This window comes from Typopeltis vanoorti, chromosome 15 (assembly GCF_054136105.1).
Source record: "Typopeltis vanoorti isolate ZY-2024b chromosome 15, IOZ_Tvanoo_1.0, whole genome shotgun sequence".
Classification (NCBI taxonomy): Eukaryota; Metazoa; Arthropoda; class Arachnida; order Uropygi; family Thelyphonidae; genus Typopeltis; species Typopeltis vanoorti.
Genome location: NC_143563.1, coordinates 72,226,623 through 72,252,511, shown reverse-complemented (window position 1 = coordinate 72,252,511; position 25,889 = coordinate 72,226,623). Strand labels below are relative to the sequence as shown.

Here is a 25,889-nt window from a genome sequence, read left to right as displayed (position 1 = left end):
ATTTAGCTCCTGGAATTAAAAAAAAAAAAAGAAGCCAAGTATATGTTCGTAAAATCAACTTTTTATGAATTTAGTATTCCGTATATATTTGATATTAAATTACTTTGAAATATTATTTGTTAACATCCATATAAGGACTGGCTTAAAGGGGCGAAGCAAGAATGCTTTTCATCTTTCCCGTTATCTGTAGAGGACAGTGTAGGGATAATGTGTTACTGAGCAATTAAAGCTCTGATCATGGCAGGAGGGTAACAGCAATAGCCGAGCCTCAGTTAGAAATTCATTGGCTACAGCATTGCCATCCATTACCCTCCAAGAGTATTAATCACCATATGTAAAGGTAAAGCCGTCTCTAAAAATTCGGACGATCCCTAGGCCACCCAATCGTGGGTGAAAGACCGTCCATCTCAGCGGTGGCTCCACTCAGTGATGGCCTTCCATCCACACCACCACCACCACCGAGCAGAACCGCTCATATTCCGAAGAAAAGCATTCACCAACAAAACCCCTCAGCGGGCCGTGCCAGAGAACACTTTCCCCGGAGATTCAAATTGCTTCCTTAAGGCAAAAACCCTAAGAGAGCGAACTCAAACTTCGAATCTCTGTGCCCCAAGGGGTAACAGCAACAGCCGAACCTCAGTTAAACTTCATTGGTTCAGCATTGCCATCCATTACCCTCCAAAGGTATTAATCACCGCATCTCACGGTCGATTTTCTTCCCTCACCGTTGTTAACATCATCCTTATCCTTATAAGGACTGGCTTAAAGGAGCGAAGCAAGAATGCTTTTCATCTTCCCCGTTATCTGTAGAGGACAGCGTAGAGATAAGGTGTTATTGAGCTATTAAATTAAAGCTCTGATCATGGCAGGAGGGTAACAGCAATAGCCAAGCCTCAGTTAGAACTTCACTGGCTACAGCATTGCCATCCATTACCCTCCAAGGGTATTGGATTGAATGAATCCGTTGTTTTGAAAAATATATAAAATAAGGGTATTTGAAATAATTATTAAGAAAATAGACAAATATTTGAAATATAAAATATTAATTTTATGTAATCTGATAATATTTAAAACACCAATTTAAAATTATATATAATGAAGCTTTTAAGTTATTTGGAGAACTTGATGTTAATAAGAAGGGATTGATTCATTCAATCCAATACCATTGGAGGGTAATGGATGGCAATGCTGTAGCCAATGAAGTTTTAACTGAGGCTCGGCTATTGCTGTTATCCTCCTGCCATGATCGGAGCTATTAAAAGCTCATTAACACCTTATCCCTACACTGTCCTCTACAGATAACGGGGAAGATGAAAAGCATTCTTGCTTCGCCCCTTTAAGCCAGTCCTTATAAGGACTATATAACGATGTTAATAAGTTCTCCAAATAACTTAAAAGCTTCATTATATATCATTTTAAATTTATCAGATTACATAAAATTAATATTTTCTTTTTCAAATATTTGTATATTTTCTTAATAATTATTTCAAATACCCATATTTTGTATATTTTTCAAGAATATGTTTTCTTAATTGGTGTTTCAAATATCACGCGATAACTTAAATGCCTAATAGTAATCTTTATTCTGAAATGTCGAGATTAATGCAATGCCATTGGTCCTGTATAGTCAACTTTCTATTCTATAGTAATTAGCTAGCACTGCACAGATGTTTACAACTTAAACACTACTGTTATATTCGTGTATAATTTGTGACCTACAACGGAAACTCCCATTGATTTCTTGGCTGAATGTGTACGGTCATTAATTCCATTATATCTACGCGCATCGTGTTCTCTTTGCCTACAGCAAGTGGATTTATCATCATTATCATAATTCCTAACACCTCTGATGACACAGCTGTTCTCTACCGTTTTGTCACACACACACCCTCGTCGGGGAAAGCTTACACACAATTATCTATCTTCGAGACTAGGCCAATGTTGATCCTCCTGACTGCCTATTGAATCTTGGGTAATGGTGACGTACTTGAGCAGTGATGTTATCATTCCATTTATCTAGATTAATATCAATTATATGAATTTCGTCTTGAAGTTGTCGCTGTCTTTGTTTAGTTGGTTCGTTTATATGTCGTCGATTGCTTTCATCACTTGTATACAATTAATCTTTGAGGATACAAATGAAAAGGTGTCAAAAGCATAGTTCATAACGTTTTCATTAACAAAAACGTATTTAAATATTTATATAAAAATACGTTTATATAAAAAAAGCAAATATATTTATATATATATATATTTATGTTGAATTTCTTTTATTAAAGTAAATTATAATAATTAACTTAAATAATTCTAAATATTTTAATATAATAAAGAAATTCTTAAGACACCCTAAATTTATTACGATAATCTAAATATATTATTAAATCGCATTTTGGCCAACATAGATCTTTGCGCAGAGGCAGTGTTGTAGCCAATGAAGTTTAAACGTTCCAGGAGTTCCAGGATTCAGCGGACGCGACCGTATATATATATATATATATATATATATATATATGAGAGCTGCCTTTTCCGGATCGATCGTGGTTGGTAAGATAAGATATTTCTCTATTTTTGGATTCCTTTCACTCTATATATATATATATTTTTTCTTTCTTTCTGCTAGTAGCTAGGCTTAAGCTACAGGATTTGCTGGTAAGACTTGTTCTTACGGGATTACGGGATTTCTCTCTTTGCTTGTAGAACTTTTTCTGTCCTACGGTATTTTTACTAATCTACCTCTTCCCTAGATCCTATATCTTTTTTTTTTTTGGCCGTGGCCAAACCTAAGACTGACATGTCTTCACTACTTCCTAGGGTGAGAACGGTCGGTTTTCAAACTGACCCATCCCTAAACAAAAGACATATCTGCAAAGCACTTTGTGAGGCAGTAGGTTCCGAAAACATTTACGGGTTTACCCCCTTTGGGGCAGGGAGATACCAGGTAGTGGTAAAAAACACCACAACTAGGGACAAACTGCTGGAGGGTTTTAAATGTAATGACGTAGAAATCACTCCGTTCTTAGTGGGAAGCCTATTAAGAACGGTAAAAATTGACAGGTTCCCCCTCGAATATATAGAAAATAGCGACGACGTCATTCACAAGACATTCGCTAAATGGGGCACAATTAAGAACATTAAACGAGGCACTGATGTCGACTACCCGGATTGGAAATCAGGAGTGGTCATCTTCACAATGGAGATGAAAACTCCTGTTCCGAACTTTGTCACCATCGGCTCCGAAAAAGTCATGGTAAACTACCCAGGTGTCACAAAGCAATGCTACAGGTGTGGCTCCCACGAACACCTGGGAGCAGAGTGTGCCAAGGCCAAGTGCAGCAATTGTGGCGAATCTGGCCATTCCCTACCACATTGCACCAACCCCTGCAAGAAATGCCACCAAAAAGACCACAGTTACAATGTGTGTCAACACAGAACAGCAGCAGAACGAATGGGGGTTGCGATACAACCACTTCCCGTTCCTCCCCCCCTTAGCTCTGACAACACAGAACCACCAAAAATACCTACCCCGACCCCGCCACCGATATCAACAGCCCAACCCAAACGTGGCAAACAAGAGGGGTTCAAACAAGTATCACTGGGTAAAACCAAAAAGTACAGAAGCCAAAATTCAACAGCCAGCGTTCCCCCCACCACCACGAACGCAGATACAACCACAGCATCTGCCATAGAGGAAATGGACACCTCTACAGCAAAACGTCAAAGGGAACAGGTAGAAGACGAACAAGCTTCGTTTAAAAGGTTGCCTATGGGCGGAAACCCTACTACCCTCCCCACGACAGGAACAGAACCCACCCCAGCACCATTCCCTAAAATAATTCCAGGGGGAGCTACTATTCTCCACCACGTCCAAAAAGACCAGGACGGGTTCGAAAGAATCCACAATGCCATAGAGAAAAGCGGCGAGCCACACTTCTATGCCCACTACACAAAGGGTTCATCAAAACCCTGTGTTGGCTTGGAATGGGACAAACTTGCCGTGCCAGATATTCTAAATGAGGAACAAAATGGGGTGGGGGGGGGGGGGGGTGGGGGGGGGGGGGGGTGGGGGGGGGGGGGGGTGGGGGGGGGGGGGGGTGGGGGGGGGGGGGGGTGGGGGGGGGGGGGGGTGGGGGGGGGGGGGGGTGGGGGGGGGGGGGGGTGGGGGGGGGGGGGGGTGGGGGGGGGGGGGGGTGGGGGGGGGGGGGGGTGGGGGGGGGGGGGGGTGGGGGGGGGGGGGGGTGGGGGGGGGGGGGGGTGGGGGGGGGGGGGGGTGGGGGGGGGGGGGGGTGGGGGGGGGGGGGGGTGGGGGGGGGGGGGGGTGGGGGGGGGGGGGGGTGGGGGGGGGGGGGGGTGGGGGGGGGGGGGGGTGGGGGGGGGGGGGGGTGGGGGGGGGGGGGGGTGGGGGGGGGGGGGGGTGGGGGGGGGGGGGGGTGGGGGGGGGGGGGGGTGGGGGGGGGGGGGGGTGGGGGGGGGGGGGGGTGGGGGGGGGGGGGGGTGGGGGGGGGGGGGGGTGGGGGGGGGGGGGGATACCTACCATTTTAGTTCCACCTTTTTACGTTACCTTTTGTAGTTTTACTGGTTCTTGTTTTCTTGCCTTGTGCGCGTCTGTCCGACAGTCTTCCGCCTCTAGTAGGAGATTTCTGTTGACGGAGAACGCTTGGCTTTTTTGAATGTCCATCATCCACTTTGAACTTTGTATCTGCTTGCTATATATTTTAGTTAGTAGGGGATTTTTTTGTGGCTAGTTCTATTTTTTTATAGTTCTAAATTATGCGTCCTTTCTGCCCAGACTCAAAACTCTTGGGTTTGAAATTGACTCAAAGGTGGAAAAACGTTCGGTCGCGAAAGCGCTAATAGCCTGTGTAGGATCGGAATGAAATGGAATGTGTGTGTATATATATATATATATATATATATATATATATATATATATATGGAGATTCATTGACTCGGTTGAAATACATATTGTAAAAATAGAGTTGAATGACTTAAACCGAGAGTTAGGTAAATAAAGGGGGTTTAATGGTAAAACACGACTAGTTTCGGCTTATAACAGCCTTCATCAGGTGACATTATAAAAGAAAAGAAAAAACACTAAACACTGAAGGTTAAAAAAACTATGAACAACATAGAGAGTCTCTATACATAATTAGCATGAAAACGTTGTAGTTGTATTTGAAGCTGTTCTTTCGTTTGTTGCATTGTTGGGAGAGTGCGTGCGTGCTTGCAGCATCGCGTGAACGCCAGTACATGCTTACAGCTGAATGACTATCTGGGAGGTTGTAGCTCAAGTTATTATTTAGATGTTCAGGGATGAGGATGATTTCCCTAGATTCTACGATTTTTCTCTCCAATTCATCATGGCAACGAAAGATGTTGTTAGATCTGTCCCAGCGGACTGTATGACTTGGGTTATCATCATTAGGATCAGCCGAGAAAAGGATATGGCTTGATGAGGCACTGGCTCGGTGTCTATTGTAAGCAATGTCCCTCATGTGTTCCTCCATACGCATTTCAATAGGTTTGTCCGTCTCGCCAAAATAAGGAATATCACAATCACACCATATTTTGTACACACCAGGATATTTAAGATGATGATGACAAGATTTTGGGTGGCTTATTAAGAAGTGGATATTTTGGAAGTGGAGCGAACAAAGTTCTGATATTGTATTTTCTTAGAACCTTGGCTAATTTTTGTGAACTGAACTTATGTAAGGAATAGATATATTGCCTTTAAATGTATTTATTTCTTCTGTGTGATGACTAGGAGGATTGAGAAGGAATTTTTCAATAATTCTTTTAGAATATCCATTAAGTAAGAAAGTAGTTTTGAGATAGTTGATTTCTTTATAAAGTTCATCTGGGTCATCAAGAAGAGAGCGAGCTCTATGTCCCAAGGTAGAAATTATTCCAAGTTTTTGGGAGGGAAGTGATGGGACTGACTATGAAGATACCTGTTAGTATGTGTAGGCTTTCTATACATCGAAATTGTATGTTTACCAGAAGAGCGGATCAGTTTTACATCTAGAAACGGCAGAGAGCTATCAGTTTCAAGCTCGGCTGTGAACTTTATACTTGGATGTCGACTATTGAGATGTTTAAGGAAATCCATTTTCCTCATCATGTCTCCAAATGAGGAAAATGTCATCCACATAACGTTTCCAAACCTTAAGTGTTAAAGCAAAGGAAGAAATAGCCTGGGCTTCAAAATCCTTCAAGTAAATATTTGCAAGAACAGGGAATAAAGGATTATCATCGCCAGACCATGAGTTTGCTTGTATATAGTATCTTGGAATCTAAAGTAACCGGATTTGATGCGATGGGTAATAAAGCCAACATTTGTTTGGATAACTTGTCTTTGAGTAGTGTTAGGACCTCGTCTGTTGGGACATTAGTGAACAAGGAAACTATGTTGAAGTTAGCTATGGTTTCATCTTCATTAACTGTCACATCCTTAATATTGGGGTTCTGTTCAAGGGTTTCGCGGGCCAAGAAATTAGGGGCAAATTAGAGCTTGTCTTTCCATTTTTATAGTTCACACAGGAGGGGGTCGGCCTGATTAAACCTAAACTGCGAAGGCCTACATCGAGGCGGTGCAGCTTCTTGTGAGCTGCATCACTCGGGCCAGGTTCTTCCCCTATTTTTATTGTATAAGTATAAGGTGTTTTTTTTAAGGACAGGTGTGATGAGATGACGTCTACGGACCATTTAGCCACAACCTCTCGGTTGCATATCTAAACAGGTCGACTGAGGCCTCTTTATTATCTCCTACTATCATACTCTACTTTTCTTTTCTTCCCCTCTCACTGCTTGCTGACCCTCAGCATTCTTTATACTCCAAAGGCCGATGATGAGAGATACGAACTCCCAAATTATGGACTTTACAATCGCATTATAAATAACTATTTTAATTTCCCGACATATATATTATATGTAGAGGCTTGTATGTAGCTATCATATAACGTTAAATAGGAGTGTTATGGCATTATATATTCTTGTATTGTATTACGGACAGAATCGGCATGAGTAGCGGAGGTTGCTGGTTGTATGTCCTGTCTTACAGAGGTAAGGTCGCACTAGTTTCTGTCGTACGCTGATTCTTTACTTACAGGATTATTTTGCTAGGACTTATTCCTACGGGATACACTGTAGTGGTTTTAACCACTACACTTACTTTCCTCCCCCCCCCTCTCATAACAGTTTAAAATTGGTTACGGTTTCCTCTTACCTAGGGTTAGAACGTTAGGCATTGAAATAGATTCAAAAATAGAAAAACGAATAGTATGCCAAGCTTTATGAGAGGCAGCAGGATTTAGCAATATTTATGGCTTCACCCCTTAATGGTGAGGGAAGATTTCAGATGTGGTTAAGAATGTAGAAACGAAAGACAAGTTGCCGAAAGGTTTTAAATGCGCCGGGGCCAAAGTAACTCCGGTCATGATTGGAAGCCTGCTTGCAACAATCAAAATAGACAGATTTCCTTTAGAATACGTTGAGAACCACGATGACGTCATTCCTAAAATCTTCTCGAAATGGGGAACTGTTAAAGACATCAAGAAAGATACTGACAACGATAAACCGGAGAGATTAATTTTACTATGGAAATGAAGAGTCCTGTTTCCAATTTCGTGTTAATTTGTTACCCGGGTCCACAGAAAGCTTTATGTGTGACTCGAATGTATAAGAGCCAACGAATCCGGACACACCCTAGAGCACTGCAATAGCCCTTGCAGAAAATGTCAGCAATGAGACCACAAGATCAACATCAACACGTGTCCGTATCGAACAGCGGCAGTAGGAGGGGATGCTATCGAAGTACTCTCAATTCCCCCATCGGTTAACTCAGAGAGCATGGACACATCAGAGCACACAAACAGGGGTCCTTGAATTTCCATCGCTACCAACAACGACAGTGATTCTGAGGAGGTGAAACAGGCAGACTTTATGAAGACGTCGCTTGGAAAAATCAAGAAAAAAAAAAAAAAGAAGCAAAGTCTTAAAATAGAATCCGAGACTTCCTCCACAAAAATCGACACAGCAGCTGAAGAACCGACAACATCATTTGCCCAAGACGGGGGGGGGGAACAGCAGAGGAAATTAAAGTAACAACTAAATCAATCAGAAGAAGGAGAAAATCAAAACAATCAGCCAAGAAAAGAATCTACCTGCAAGGAAAAGCTGTCTTCCCCAGACAGTTCCATCGTCTGCCGAAGAAAACTGACAATTTACAAAACCCGTCAACCTCCTTTAATACAACAAAAAAAAGAAACACCCCTTCAGTTCCGAGTGCAACCAAGGAGGGATAGGAAAGCAATTATAATCTGCTCCTTCCGGGAGAACACCTGGTGCAATGGAAAGGCTCTTCGCTGCAATCGACAGATTAGGCGAACCACTATTTTACATATTCAACAAGGAAGGTTTGCTGACACCTGTGTTAACGTGGAATGGTTCACTCTCTCCTTAACAGATACATTTATTACCTGTCTTCTCAGGCTTATTTAAGAATTCCATCTCAGCCTCAAACATGGGTCTTCATGAAGCGCACATAACCCACTTACGTTAGACATTAATTGAAATAGTAAAAGAGGGGGGGGTTACCATACTAAAATTTAACACGGATAACAATTTCCTTTTTTGTGTTGCCACTCTGAATATGCTTGTAATCTATCTGTGCACAGCGCTGTTTGGAGACTGTTTCTACTTCATCACGTTCGTGTACTGTTTCTGCAGGAGACGCATTTTTGTCAGTTGTTGGACATTAAAAACTTGACCAGAAGCTTCCCTTCACAAAGCTTCTGGGGTTTTGGAGAGCGCTGCGCGAGGGGGGTGGGAATCGGGGTAGGAATCCTTTGTTCTCGTCAGCCTATTCTAGACAGGTTTTTCAATTAAAAAAAAAGATGTTGCAGTACGTCTATTCTATATAGACTGGAAATTTGAGGGTAGAACCATCTGCTTCCTCACTGTCCATGCCCCTAATAATACCTACCAGCGATGTAGGTTCTTCACGTCCCTAGAACCTGTTTTAGGGACGTGAAAAGGCTAGAACTGTATCGTAGACACGATATAACAAAGTGAACGGTAACAATTCTGGTACCGGTGGCTCTAGGAAACTGCAACTCTGCTGTGATGTCGACTTTATTGACATCTTGAGGGGAGCATAATCCATACAGAGTCGGTGTCGCGTGGAGGAGTCTCAACGGGATTCGACCGCGTTTACCATTCAAGAAACTTGAGCCACGAATTCTTACAGTGAGGCATGCAGCTGTTGGCAGTTCAATAACAGACCATAAAACGGTTGCGTTGAATATCGAACTACCCCGATGTCGTTGATACATCCAATGGACTTTTGAATCTTCCTCCAAAAGTGTATAAACGAGGATCTACAACTGCTGTGCGACAAATAGAACACTCATTGGGATTGGATCGCATGGGCCAACTTTTAAAACGAGGTAAAAACAGCTCTTTCAGAATTGCTCGAGAGAAAGGGCTTAAGCACAAAGGAAAACAATGAGAGAGCTGTGCCGAGAACCAGGGTGGTACCGTGCGAACCAGAGAAACGGCATTCCCAGTGATTCTCTAATTAAAGATGTGAAATTCGAGTTAGAGGCATCTCGACGAGAGAAAAAAAAAAGTCGATTATAATTATTTTTTATTTTTATTTTTTTTATTTTATTTTGTTGTTGTTATTTTTGTTTTTTCTGGCATGATTCGCATAGTCCCAAATATGTGACGATGGATTCTACAGTCACATTCTTGTACTTACGAATCAGTTCCTTGATCATCCGGGTTCTTCCACAATGGCCAAGTCCATACTCGCACCTCGACTGAGTTTCGACATGCGTTAACAGTTTGCAGAGATGATCATTGGACAACAGCTATAGTGACGTCACTATAGCTGTTGCCAAATCACCAACATGTATTAAATGGATGCAAATAATATTCAAGTAACATGAAATTCGATTTCTAACTCGTGATTTTTTTTTTCATGATATTGTCGACTTGGTTAGCCGAGTGGTCGGCAACCTTTTTCATATGAAGGGCGCCATGACGCTCGCGAGCGCTGCGTTGCCGACTCCTCCTGATTTAAATAATTAAACTTAAAATTACAATTGGCACGAATGGTTTGGAAATGTCTTTCTATATTACTTTTATTAGAAATAGCCACACCACTAGTGCATAATAAACAAATACATTTGCCATTATGATTGATAAAGTAAGGCGCTCGCATCTGATCTGACAGATACATGCTAATTGTTAACATGAATATTCTTTTTGTATTCATTTTTTATTTTTATTTTTTATGGTATTTTATATTCATTCATATGTGACAAAAATATGTTGTAAAAGCGAGGTAAATAAAATAATGTTAAAATTTGAAATCTCATTTTTCTTAAAAACAACTAAACATAGAATTTCTAAGCCTGAAATGAGAGAAAAAAAATGCCTGTGTCATGAGCCCTCCGTAATTTTCAAATTTTATATTGCGCTCTTCATATTAAAAAGGTTGCCGACCTCTGCAAGATGTGCTTTACATTTATGGAAAATACTAAGGAAAGAGGACTGGAGCTTGCTCTACCTTTACTACGAGTTGCCCATAAGGCACTACTTATGCTTGCATCCGCCGAACCTTTTAGTTTCTATAATATTTGGCACAAAACTCTTGTAGTTTCTATATTCGTCTATGAAATAATGTTGGATTCAATATTTACTTAATTTGTACCATCATGTATTATATTTGCGGTGTTTTTTCTTTATGTTTTCTTCATTTTAACACAGACTAGTAATGAATGTATTTCTCAGATATACTGCTATCTACACTGCAAGCTTCAAAGCAGTTTACAACAATTTTCTGAGGGGGTACTAACAATTCACTGCGGGCGCTGCGTTGCCGACTTCCGATCTATAAGATGGGATTGGCATCTGTTAAGTAGTTCAATACTAATGCAACTCGTAGCAAAGGTGGAACAAGCTCATAAGCTACATCAATGTATCATGTTTATATATTCCTTCCTCGATGCAAACATCCTACCGATTTACGATAATTAAATATTACAAAATATTTGAAAGTCTGGTAATATACTGTACATTAATATACTGTGGTTGGGCTGAAAGTTCAAATAATCTGGAAAAAAACTTTTATATACTATACATAGGAGGAACTCTTTGATGCTACGTCAGTTCTCCAGTAAGCAGAATGGAGTTTTACATTGTAGGTGATTTTTTTTTATTATTTATTTTGGACCCAGTGTTAGTATTGCTTTTTGTTTCGGAGCAAAAGTGATTAAAAAGTAATTAATAAAAAGAACTAATAAAATAATGCGCTTAATTACACAAAGGAAATATGTATAATTGATATGTTTGATCAATTAAAAAAAAATTAAAAACTAGTGAAAATAAAATGAAACATAAATTTTAAGATGCATTATCAGTCATAATTTATATGAAAATTACTCGACAAATCTGAATTCGAACAAAAAGCATCTAAATTTCAAGTGACTGTGATAATCCGTTCGTATAATCCGAAATTAAGTATAAAATAAATTATTCATATAAAAAACTTGTAATTATTTTATAAAAAATAAAAATAAATAAAAAAATCACTAAAACTAAGAGAAGAATTAATAATTTAAGGAGGTACATTTATACACCATTTATTTTTTTCTCTATATTTTCTATAACAAAGTGGTATATTTCAATGTATTGCGAATGATTAGTGATCTTTGATTTTGTTTGTGCTCGAAATCCGAACTGTTTTAGGCTGCGTTACAGAATTTACGGAGGTATTCCGTGATTCTTGCATTGCACTGGCTCTAACCCCCTGCCCGAATTCCTATTATTTCCGCTATATATACACGAAATGTGTATGAAGTCAATGGCCGCGTAGGCTCCACCCGCAATTGATGACCAGTGGTGGATGTATGGTTTTAGGGAGGTAGGAAATCGTAGCTGAGCCAAGCAGTTTTACGGCCTCTTCCCACAACACCGCTTCTCGAGCTTTGCTAGTTGACTGTTCCAGCCAACAGGATTGTGCTGGCAGGTCCGTAGGCCTGCAGGAATATAATTGCAGGCTCACCTTCCTACTTTATTATCAAGGAACAGATCCGGAATCTAAACAAGGAGAAATCACTAGAAGTGCTAAAGTTCATCATGACAAAGTTTGAGACTGACTTGCCAGGTTATTTAAACCTGTACGCCCAAACAAACGATCAAGGAGAGGATGAGGAATCTTAAGGGGAATTCATTAAAACCCCCTCCATAACTCACAAGGGGGAGCATTCAAACAAACGGCGAAGAACAACAGAAGATCTTATGAAGGAGGATTCACCCACACAGGACGTTCCGAAAAATTCGGAGAAGGTCCCCAGTCATATTACGGGATAAAGATAAATGGACTTCTGTCATATCAGTCCTTAGAGGCGCAACACCACATGCTCCTGAGCAAAAAACTCAGATGAGGAAGTCAAACTCCAATCCAGCCAGCTACTGTCACTTGCATACAGGCAGATGACAAGGCTAATGGACAACAAAAATCTTCCCTACGATACCTTTTGCTTTACCAAGCGAAAAGACCCTAAAGGTGTTGATACGCGGTGTCACAGAAGGAAGCACTGCCGAAGAAATCTCCGCTGATCTAAGCAACCAGAGCCTGACCCCTAATCAAAGTGAGTAGGATGCTCAGGTCTGACAAAAGGCCGATGCCGTTAGTACTTGTGGAGATTGATAACACTCAGAAGAAGATATATGAACCGACTGTTATTTGTGGATTCAAAATTACCACACGGAACCTCTTAGAATGAGAGCTTCCGCAAGACAGTGCCACAGATGTCAGCGGTTTGGGCACACCCAAAAACTCTGCCGAGCCAACTTCAGGTGCTTGAAGTTGCGAAGGCCACCAGACCATCACATGCACCAAATCAAGATCTACGCCGTTAAATTCGCAAACTGCAGAGGTTCCCATCCCGCCAACTATAAAGGGTGCGTAGCACACCCAAAGAACAGCGGGTCAGCAAAAGCCGCCCAACAGTGACACTCCGGGCAACCATGCAGATCGCCATCCAGTCCAAATAACCTCCACTTTGACAACTCAGGAAGGAAAACAACCTGAATCCAGATTGTTTTCCTTCCTGAGGAATCCAAAACATACGCCAAGACTGCACGAGCCAAGGATACTTCCTCCAACAAACCCTCAAGCTCCAACCTAACATCAGTACCAACTGCCTCATTAGCAACCATGCTTCAGGAATTCACTAAAACAAATTCTGATAGCCCTCAATCATGAACAATAGGAAAGATAAGCCTAACTCCCTTATCATAACTGCGTGGAACGCAAATGGACTGAGAAACGAAATCCTAGAACTGCAAGAGTTCACTCACAGATACAATCCTGATCTAATCTTAGTAAATGAAACGCATCGCAGGCCAGCTAATAACGCTAAATTACGGAGCTACATATTGTACAAAACAGACAGACTCACCACCAGTGGAGGATGTACAGCCGTATACATTAAAAACTACCTAAGCCACAACGTCCTGACCAATCCACAAAATAAGAACTTAGAGATAACAGGTATTGAAGTTTATACAAACAATGCTGGCAGTATCAAAATCTATGCTGTATACAATTCACCCAGCATTCCATTACTGGTATCTGACTTCGACTCCATTCTCTGCTCCACAGACTCCATCATCATGGCTGGAGACTTTAATCCCAAGCATACAGTTTGGTATAACTCCACAATCAATGACAAAGGTCGTACTCTAAACCATTACTCAACGCTAAACTCTATTGTTATAGCCGGACCCACAGAGCCCACCCATCATAGCCCAGCTGGAATATCAGATGTCCTCGAGATCTCCATTCTCAGAAATATCGGCTGGAAACGTTAAACGAGTTATCTTCTGATCACAATCCCATTCTGCTTAAGCTCGGTACACAAGAGCAATTTTCTCCTCTGCACTCCTTTATATCTTGGGACAAGCTCTCCAGACCTCTCTCAGATCACATCGGCACAGTACCTATTACGCAATATAAAGAGGAAATAGAAATAGCCGTAAACAACCTTACCAGCCAAATCAAAAAAGCAATAGCATCAGTTACGGAAACCACAGCCTTTCACCCGAGCGGTCGGATCCCTGAAGAAATCGTGGACCTAATCAGATGAAAAAACAAAGCCAGAAAGAGGTACCATAATACAAGAGCCCCCACAAGATAAAACAACTGAATAATTTAAATAGACAAGTCCGTGAAGCTCTGCAAAAACATCGAAGCCAAGATTGGGAAACCAAACTGACTAATCTAAACCCAGTGGACAACTCCATCTGGAAATTCTTGAGAACCCTCCGCACTAAAAGCCAACCTATATCCCCAATACAGACCAAGAAAGGAATTGCTCACACAGATAAAGAAAAAGCCGAAGCTCTAATTGACGGCTTGGAAACTCAATGTAACCTCAGTCATGTAATCCTTTTTATGAAAATCTGAACATCAATCTCATCTATAAGATTCACCGCCGAGTCAAGCAGGTCTTAAGACAACAAAAAGATAACTCAGACCCTATCACACCCACTTCTTCAGCAGAAGTTATAAGTATCATAACCCATTTGAACAAGAACAAGGCTCCAGGTCCAGATGGAATCACAAACAGAATAATCAAACTATCCCCAAAAAAGCCATTGCCATCTAGTCAACATAATCAACGCCATCCCCAGATTCGAGCATTTTTCCATAACTTGGAAGACGGTGGGTATCATGCCAATCAAAAAGATTGGAAAGAACTCTCAACTCGCCGAAAGCTACAGATCTATTAGTCTTCTATCCAGCCTTGGAAAGATTGCGGAAAAAGTCGTCCTCATAAGGCTTCAATCAGCAACGGATAAATTAGGTATCATTCCAAGTGAGCAGTTCGGATTCAGAAAAAACCATAGCACTGTACAACAAATACACCGACTGGGCGAATATATAAAGGTTTCAACTGGAATCTCCACACAGCTGCGGTCTTTATAGATACTGCGAAAGCTTTTGATAAGGTGTGGCATCATGGTCTTCTCTACAAACTCATCAAATTCAATATACCAATCGATTTAATAAACATAATTGACACATACCTCAAAGTCAGATACATGGAGGTCAAAATAAATGAAACTGTACTAACCAGAAGCAAGATCCTAGCAGGTGTGTCGCAGGGCTCACTTCTGCCCCCCCCCTCTTTTCAATCTATATAGCTGATACCCCTCAAACCCTAGTTCAACAATCACCGCATTATTAGAAAGATCTCTAAGCACCAAATTGGCTATCAGAAGATTCCAAAGCAGCATTCCTACACTGGAGAAGTGGATGGATCCTTCTGGAGGATCCAAGCAAACCCCCCAGAAGAGTTCAGCCATACTGTTCTCCAAAAAGGTCCAGAACAAGGAGGACATAAACCTGCTACGAATCAAGATTCAATGGCAGAGTGAAGTCGAATATCTCGGCTTGATGCTTGACAAAAAACTTCAATTCACCAGTCATATAAAACACATAATCTTGAAGACATCCAAAGTCAATCGCGCAACTCTACCCCATGATCAACAGAAAAAGTCAACTGGATACTCGGAACAAACTACCCATATACATAATGGTAATACGCCCAGTCATCACTTATGCATCTCCTCCGTGGAGCCATACCTCGGACACAAACATTCAAATGCTGCAGAGGATACAGAATAAATGTCTGAGAATGATCCTGGACGCCCCATGGTTCATTAGAAATTCACAGAGAAGTCAACATTCCCTCCTTCAAGATCTTGCAGAAAAGTTCTTCACCAAGACAAGCAATCATCCAAACCCGCTAATTAAGCAAGCTTCAGACTACAATGAAACAGAATTCTACAAATACAAAAGACCCAAGTCAATCCTATGCTCAGCTGAACACAGCTAATCCCACTGTCCATCCAGGGCGAGCTTAAAGCTCAAGAACTCTCCACACAAAGAACTTCCCTTTCAGACAAAGGGGAATATGAAAAGCGAATATGCTTCACCCATTAAACCGGTAAGGTTCTGTATTGCAAAAAGATAAATACGCTTGCCATTGTTTATTTATTTATATGTATATTTATTTATATATATTTATTTGTGTATATGTATATTTAACGACAACGTTACGGTGCCTAGCGGAAGAAAAAAAAAACAATTTCATTACAAATATGCAGAGATGGAATCGAATACAGAATGTCTGGCATCAATAACGTCACTAATGAACTCGCCTATTTCGTTCTTGAACGCAACATGGATTATTATTATTGATAATCGTATTACAGTGCAACTTAATGCAAGAGATTTTGAGTTATCACTTTCGACAGAACGCCAACTAAGAAGCTAATTATTTTTTCGTCATACTTTCTAAACTCCTTTTCTTTAGCATTAAACATCACAGTGATACGAAGCTCACCGAGGCCAATCCGGTTATATTCCGAATTGAACCGTAAGCAAATATATGAACAAATATTTCCCATCCACTGTATAAATACATGCAACAGCCTTGAATTATCACATCTACAGTTTAAGGTTTAATTAACTTAATGAATCATAAAACGTGTTATACATTACCTGCTGGTTGCCATTCATGAGTTCCTTATCCTGGATCTATAATGAAAAATAAATCGATTAAAAACTGTTAAATAATACTGTACTAATAAAGTTCTCTAGATTGATATTGTGGTTCATATAATAAATAAGTGGCGTGTAATTCACGAAGCAGACCTGATTTATAAGAGTTCCTCAGATTGAACGTAAATATGATTTAAAAAAATCTGTATAAACATCTATTTTTAGCATACTACGTGTCGTCATCAAGAACTCACCTCCAACTACTGCTACTAATAGTATTTTTTGTTTTTAAATTGGGTGTGTTCTAGGGCTGATTTGCCTGTATGCAGTAACTCGACTATTTATTTTTTTCATTGACATCAGAGAAAAATATAAGTAACTGCATCCTCAGCTAAAAAAAAAAAGCTTAGCTACTTGTGATAGCGACAGTACAATATCGGATCATCCCATGTCGAAGACAATGCTCTGCTCGCTTCTGCCCAATTTATGTCCCTATATTTATTAAACTATTCGTATTAGGTCAAGTTTTCAGAATTTTATCCATAGAATATTGGCCAGAAATTTGTACGTGGAAGATAATTTCTAATTGGGAATTCCTTCATAGCTGTATTACTCTATCACTTGGTGACATTAATGCTTTCTGTCCACTTTCCATTTATCTTCTGACGTTTAGTATTGATCCAGTAGCATCCTACGAGTCGTTTAGTGTCACATATGATTTATTACGTCACTTTTCCTGGTCATCATTGCGCTTCTAATGGAACTTGAGCAATAGCTATAAATTATCAAGTATTTTCCAGGAGTTTGTTTGTATTATCGCACTAACAATGCCGTATTTCTCATAAATTCTGTTAGCATCAACAGACGGAAATCAGTTTAATTATCTTCCGCTTCAATAGAAAAAGATTTGTATCTAAAATTACGACAATAGAAAAATCGATATTTAAAACAAAGGAATAGTTCCGATAAAAACATCGATTGTTTTATCCTAGTTTTAGCAGCCAATTTAACTTCGAGTGCTGTGAATTTCCACAATTAATATAATATAATATAATGGAATAAGTGAAGAGTGAAATCGACATTTAAATCATAAATTTTACAGACGATAAATGAAACTAACAACTATTTAAACAATGCAGCCGGAAATAAACAACTGTCAGATATAAACAATGAAATGTCAGTAAAACAATAGGTGAAATTCACTGAAAACTACATCGTTAAGCGTATAATTAATCATTACTGATTTCTGAAATCACTTGATCTTATTATTTTTGACAAAAGATAAATGACAAAATTAGCAAGCTATGTACAATATTTTACTAAAATATTTCGAAGAACTAAACGTTTATTTAAATTTATCCATTTGACCTTCATTTCGCGACCTGCAGGTCGCGAAATGAAGACTTTCTACTAAGGCATATGGGACTTTCTACTAACGCATGTATTGCCGGTCACGCATCTTTTTTTTTTTCCAAAACGTATACGTACAGAAAATAAGGCTATCCGAAAGGGAAATCGTCTGTTGCACTCCATTGAAAGATTTATTTCTTATCGTCGAACGAAAAGATTTCTTCTGGGTGAAAAGTATTCATAAATAATTCAAACAGAGTAAAGAAACTTCTATATCCTTGAAAATCCGTGCTACAGTTACCTAAATTTTGGTAGAAGTTTGTTTATTCACAACTGCAGAGAATATTAAAAAGGTCAGTTAAAAATAAGATGGATGGATACGTTTACTTTTATTAGCTCTTATGAGAATGGAAGAAATATAATTATGTATCGTTGTCTAGAGACTGTGCGCCGATTTAATTTTTAGATAATGTAAATAGGAGAACAATTACTTCAGCAATTTTGAAAACTACAGCAAAAAAAAAAAAACAGTCTCAATAACGAAATTGACATCTCGACATGGATCAGTGAAATAAACGTATTTAAAAAGAGACGCTGAAATAGACAATTAAATCAAAATGTAAGGATGCCTTTTACAAACAATGAAATCGACACGTGAGCAATTTAACGGATAAAATATATTTTAAAGTATAACTACGTAATAATGATTGTAAACAGTTGGAAGAGAGAAATTATGCGTTTCATAATAGCATTCTTTTTTTTATTGTTGTTGACCTATTATTACAACAATTGAACTAACTGTCATTTGTGACTTACGTATTGTAAGCAAAATTTTATTTTGGTTTCTTTTAAATTTTGGCATTGAAATGATCAATTGTAACTACTTAGAAAAAGTTTAACAATAATGCTAATTACTCAAATTTCGTGAAATTTCATCAAATCGCACTTTCACTCGCTGTGTGCAATCTGTGAAATCCATTAGTTAACAGGCAACTGATTGCAATAAAATACAGGTGGGAATTCAGAGCAGAATTTTAGATACTTTTTTTTTGTGTGTGGGAGGGGTTAGAATTCTCGCGCTGTAACGCTAAATTTATTACAAAATAAAATTTATAATTTTATTTTGCTACACAAATGGTCCTCCAGCCGAAATTAAAATGAAAATAACTTGATGTTTAATAGGAACTCCAAATATCGAAGTTTATTACATTCAAGTAAGAAATTATCAATATTAGTACGAATTGTTTAGAAAAAATCGGTTTCTGTGTATCCTACATTCCACATTTTGTTCTATTTCATGGATTATATTATTTCAACACCTTTCTACCCCCCCCCCTTTGTTCCCCTGAAAATGAACTGACATCAAAATTAGAATACTTGATATATTTGTATAATGATTCGAACACCAAAATTTCGTCAAATTGGAGTTCGAAAATAGCTTGACGAACTAGAAAAGGCCTGATGGGTGCCGAGGAATGTTTTGAAATGTATTAGTTAATATTCGTGTCACACTATTGAGGTGAATTTCTAGTGAACATAAATATTACTTTATAATTTAAATGAATTTTTAAAGATCCAGGCGACATTATTTTTTTAAAATCTGAAATGATCATCTTTTAAGACTTACCAGTTTCATCTTGATATTATCATTCCCAAGTTTTACGGGAGGTGGCGTTGGTTGTCTCTTCCTCCACAGATAATTGACGAAGGTGAATTCCAAGAGTGCCGTGAAAACAAAAGTAGTGCAGGCTCCCATCCACACGTCAATAGCTTTTACGTAGGAAACAGGAGGTAAATTGCTCTGGATTCCGCTACTTTTAGAAGAAATGGTCAAAAGTGTGGTCACGCCCAGAGTGATGCGTGCAGGAATAGCCTCCACATCAAGCCAAAATGATACCCAAGAGATCACCACCACCAGGATCGTAGGAAGATACGACTGGACCAGGTGAAAGCCTATGGAACGTCGCAGGTAAAACTTCGCTTTCAAACAGCTGTATTCTCCTGCAAAATATTTTTTTTATATAAAACTAAACATCAAAATCGTGATTTGCTCGTTATCTAGATAATTAAGATACTAATTAAGATTATTCTTTTTTCGACTCTGAATTATTGCTTCTATTCGAATCGGAAAGATTTCTTCCTCTCCATCCTCTTTTTCGTTTCACAGTTTCCATCGTCACTTAAATTATCCGTTTTATCACGTCTTTTCTTGCATTTATCAGTCCTATATTTCTAATTACATTTCGCAGTTGACTTTTACATTTAATTACTTGTGAAAACTTTTCCAAAGAGAGAAAAACATCACAAAAAAACAACACCAGATTAATTTTTAATTACGTTTTATACCATCATTAAGAAAGCATAGTTACTATAGCAACAGAAAGAAATGGACATTTTCAAACGTTATCTTTCGTGACCGTTATATTGAATTAAGCATTACGCATGCGCTAAATTATGCGCTTTTCCCACTGAGAATCGAATACAGTTTGTTTGCTAGCTAAGGAAGTAAATTAATCGGAGAAATACTTTATATTTTTATTTATGCTATTGGAATAAGAAAACGTACCGATGTGGAATTTCTCTCTGCATAAGGAATCGTTTACACCTTTGATTTCAAACTGAGGCAACTTTAGCTTTTCGTAGAGTTTAATTGGATCGTTTTCCAACCACTTTAGATTCAACTCTTTGGTTGTTTTGGAAACTATAAAGAAATACATGATTTTGTTTTTATTAGTTAATATTTCATTACAAGTTTTTCGCAGAATTTTGTGGACAAAAATAATAAATACAAAACAGTATTACTTACAAGAAGCCAACTCGACAGTACACACTTGTGAATCCAACGGGAATCTGTAGAGATCCATCATGCAAGAGAAAGTCAACTTCAACCTATGAGAGAGAAAAAAAAAACTTTCTGAACATGAATTATATTTGAGGTCTCATTATTTTTCTCTCTACATAAGAGAATAGTTTGCTTTATGATGGATGTGACGTCATGTTTCTATAGCAACAACATTACGCCATTCAAGTACGAAATAGGCGAGTCGATATAAGATGCATGGTGTTACTATGGTACCTTACAGCATCCGTCGAAAATTTTAATTTCTATAAACCAGAAAAAAAAGTACTCCAACGCGATTTTGTTTCGGTCCTGCAAATAGTTCGACATAGTAGTCTTCCCCTCGTTTTTTTAAGAACATTTTAACGATAACTTTTCATTTAATATTAAAAATTGTGAATTAACTTTATTTGCTCACACCGAATGTAATTTCGTTAAGATTATACTAGAAAAGAAGAATTTTTTTGCCATCAACAGCAGAGAGAAATGAAGAAAGAAAAAGTATTCAAAGATAACCCTATGATAAACTAAGAAAAAAATAGCATTAATAAACGACGAAACATTACACATAAAAAAATAGCTAAATTACAAAACCAATAAGCTTTACACACTTCGAAGCTAAATTACTTCCATTAGATTGCCTTAAACAAGCTTTATTGGGAATTGTTCTCTTATATTTCGAAATCCTATAGCGTATCTAAAGATTTAATGACAAAATATGGTCTTTATTTAATGGTTTTGTTTTTCTTCTTTCCTACTTGACATAATCTGCGAAATTGCTTTGTCACTTGTTTTTATTTCGAAATTCTCAAGTCAGTAAAAGAAATGTCATTATATATAAATTTAAATTGAATGAACATTTCTTTGTAATATTATATTATATATAAAAAATAAATAAAAAAAGCCAAAGAATACTGCATTATGTAAATCTAGACGTCTTAATTGTCTGTTGCGAAGCGCATTGCGGTCCCTAAGTACTTATAACTTCATAAAAAAATCAAAGAGGCGTATAGATTTTTGAACAAGAAAAAAAGGAAACATTATTGTAATTACTTTTATATTTTAGCAAAATATATTATATTTTATTTACAATAAAATTTTATATAGTAGACTTATGATATTAATTTCTACGACAGATTTTTGTGACACAAAATGGAATTAAATGCAAATAGTGATTCAAATGCTTAATTTACCTTTTGCTAAATAACTTTATTTAGTCTATCATTACATTGTTCCCCTGTTAATGTCTCTTCACAACAATACACTGTCGTTCTACAGTCAAAGCATAACTTCTGAATTATCGATTGTGCAGTTATTGCAAAAAAAGTTATTGCAGTTATTGCATTAATATATTTGTGATGTAGTTATAAAAATGTTTTCTAATGATAGATTATAATTTTTTAATCATAGCGTAAAATCTTCAAATCACGTGAAACTAAATTTAAAATATTGATTTTATTGTGTCGATGTAAAGGAAAGACGCTAATTTTTTTTTTTTATTATTTTTTTTTTTATTATTTTTTTAATAATCAGAATCGGCAGAATGTTTTTAATTTTCTCTTTAAAAAAGAAAACAAAATCTGAGTAGTTTACCAACTCTAGCCTATAAACAATAGCATAAAAATTTTGCTGGCTTCCTTAGAGAAACTTAAGTGTAGATGCGTAGTCAGTACATTTTTCAAACTTGATGGGATGTTATGGAAACGGTAAGTGAATTCCATTTCTTACAGTCGGCTCTCTCACAGTATGGTGATCTCTGAGACACTGCAGCCATATGAAGTATTGCTATAAAATATTGTACATGGATTGTAAAGTAATTGTGACTGTGGAAAAGATCGCAGCGACACATTACAAGAAATAATATGCAGCTTCTGCTGTTTGCTTTAGTATCTTCCTTTCATGTCTTTTTTTGAATGGAACTTTGCCAAAATAATTTATCGTGCGGAATACGAAGAGCTTTGTGCTTGACAGACTCGATCATAAATACTTAATAGGACATATACCATGCAGCGTCGCTTTTTTTCATAAATTATTTCCTAGCGGTTTCCATACCACTAGCATCTGAGTGTGAAGAGCATTGTAGTGTATGGCTTTATCAGCGCTTTGACGATAGCAACATCGTCAGATGAGTAATACTATGGGAACCTAATGGGTGTCCTTTTTCAAAGAACAGAAAATTTATTAAATTTATTGTGCGTTTCTAGAAAACGAGATTTTTAGGGGAACAGTAGTGACATCTGTGGAGAGAGTATTAACCTCGATGCTTTTTGTTCTGCACAGTATTTTTTTTTTTTTATCAACGGCCACGCACGAGAGCTGTCAAGACCCATAATAAAAGTGGGCGGTGAGTGAGCAAGTAATTAGAAGAAAGGAATCTTTTAATGGGTTTGTTGAAGAGCTGGTGGTTGTGTACATTGGAGAAGACGGTTTCGAATAATTCCAAATGGAACTGAAGAGGATGGGGAGTTGGATGAGTGGACTTATATAATAAGCAAAAGCGTCTTAATAATTAATATATTATTATTTTATTAAATAATCCTAATTACTGCTTTTCGGTTGAAGCAGTAATTAGGTAATTCAGTTGATCTCATACGCTTAGACGAATACAAAACTTAGAGATATAATACACCAGCCTTATGGCCATTGCTGATTCAGCCATAATTCCAATAACCATAATGCAGTAATATGCCACCAGAGAATAAGAATAATAAAAGTATAAATTAATATTTTATGTATAAAATATTAAATAATTTAAAATTAAAAGAATTAAAGTATTTAGAAAGAATTGTTAATTATTGTAATTTATAGATACGCCTTTTGTTTATTAACATGACTTTCATAGTCATGTCAATAAAATAAAATTTTAGAATTATTCTGCTATTCTGCTTTTCTTATCGTCCTCGTCAATCAATCGCCAGGTAGCTGACGATTGATTAACAAGGACGGACGTGTTCGTTGCATTCTTTTAGGTTTTACTATTCTACTATCGGAGGTGTTTCGTGATTTTTGCATTCAACTGGTTTCAACCACGCTTGAATTCCTACTGTCTCCCCCTCTCAACGAAATGTGTACGAGGTCAATGGCTGCGTAGGCCCCCCCCCCACCAGCTAAGAGGACCACTGGTGGATATTTGGTTTCTTAGGGAGGTAGACAATTCGCGCTGGGCCAAGTAAGGTCACAGCAGCACACAACACTACAACGCCTCTTGGTTTCTGCTAGTTGACGTCCTCAGTCAACGGGATTGTACTGTCAGATCCTTGGACTTGCATGATCATACTAGTAGGCTCTCAGGCCTGCATTAGTGTGAAGTCTCCCACACTTTTCACAGCTCCAGGCGGCGGCAGGAGACGCTACATCGGTATGGAAAGCATTAAGGAGCAGATCCTGAACCTGAATAGAGGAGCAGGCACCAGACGTGCTGAAGCTCCTAATGAAAAACTTCGAACCTGATTGGCCGGGTTTTTTAAACCTATATGCCCATACAAATGATCCAGATAGTTCGGGATAAGGACACTGACCGACAATTCACTACTTTTCTGCCACCAAAAACTCCCCGCCAAAACAATTCACAGGGGTACACTCAAATAAAAGGCGCGGAAGATCAGATGGAGGAGGACTCACCAACACAAGGCGTCCCTAGGAACAGGGAAAAAGGCCCCCCCCCGTTATATTACGGGACAAGGAAAAATGGACCTCCGTCTCATTAACCCTTAGGGAATAATGGAATATATTCCTGGGCTTAAAACTACTCAGATGAAGGAGTCAAAATCAAGCCTGTCACTGAATATAGGCAATTGACAAAGTTAATGGACAACAAAAAATCTTCCTTATCATACTTTTGCTTTACCCAGTGAAAAGAACCTGAAGGTGGTGCTTCGTGGGGGTCCTTGAAGAAAGCACTGCTGATCTTATCAATTAGGGCCTGACCCCCAGTTAAAGTGAGCAGGACCTCAGGTCAGATAAAAGGCCAATGCCGCTGGTACTGGGAGATCGAAAACATGCAGAAAAAGATATAAGAACTCGCTGCTATCTGCGGCCTCAGAATTTCTACTGAGCCGCCAACAAAGAAAGCATCAGCAGGGCAGTGCCATAGATGTCAGAGGTTTGGCCATGTCCAAAAACTATGCAGGGCCGACTTCAGGTCTCTAAAATGCGACGAGGGCCACCAAAACGTGCACCAAACCAAGATCTACGCCGGCTAAACGCGCTAACTGCGGAGGACCTCACCCCGCCAACTACAAGGGAGTGCATTATACATCCAGAGAAACGCTGGTCAGCATACTCCCCTTCCGCCTCCTCGCAATGACACTCCAAGCAATCGTGTAGGTCTCCCTCCAGCCCAAGTAATCTCTACTCCGGCAATTCAGGAAGGAAGGCATCCCTCAACCATGACCAAAACATACTCCGAGGCCGCACAAGCTAAGCTAAGACTACTACATCCCATGAGCAAACCAGCTCCAACCTAATAACAATATTAACTGCCTCACTAGTTTACCATGTGCTGCAGGAGTTCAGCAAGACTAGTCCCTCGCCATCCTCCACTAAGAGATTCCTGAAAGGGACTCAATCAATACTAACGGCCTTGAATCATCAATCGAAACAAATACAAACCAAACTCCGTCGTGATCACAGCATTAAATACTAATGGACTGAACAACAGGATTCTGGAACTTCAAGAGTTCACCTTCAGATACAATCTCGACATAATTCTAATTAATTAATCACACCTCAGAGCAGCAAATAACCCAAGACTAAGAGGTTATGTTATGTACAGAAGTGATAAATTTGACGGAGGAGGCACCGCCATTAATATTAAAAGCCGCCTGAACCACAATACAATAACCAACCCGCAAACTAAGAACTTGGAGGTGCACACCAACAACGCCGGCAGTCTCAAAATGTACGCAGCTTACAATTCTCCAAGCTATCCCCTATTAATATCAGATTTGGACTCCATCCTCGGCTCTACAGACTCCATTATCATAGCAGGGGATCTAAATGCTAAATTAATAAGGCCATAGATGATATAATGGACTTAACCAGGACAAAAACTAAAGCTAGGAAGACGTATCATAACACTAGGGCTCAAAACAGTCCTAAATAATTTGAATAGACAAA

At 38.7% G+C, this 25,889-nt stretch overlaps 1 protein-coding gene across 1 annotated transcript in view; it reads right to left on the bottom strand.

Annotated features, from left to right (window-relative positions):
* LOC150098879 (glycine receptor subunit alpha-2-like) overlaps nt 1-25,889 on the bottom strand; it is a 117,556-nt gene that overhangs the window by 5,647 nt on the left and 86,020 nt on the right. The window contains exons 5-8 of the mRNA XM_090404688.1: nt 20,739-20,821; nt 20,499-20,633; nt 19,560-19,933; nt 16,583-16,618 (exon numbers count right to left, since the gene is read on the bottom strand). Coding sequence (XP_090260814.1) covers nt 16,583-16,618; nt 19,560-19,933; nt 20,499-20,633; nt 20,739-20,821 — 628 coding nt within the window. The remainder of the gene's footprint in view (nt 1-16,582; nt 16,619-19,559; nt 19,934-20,498; nt 20,634-20,738; nt 20,822-25,889) is intronic.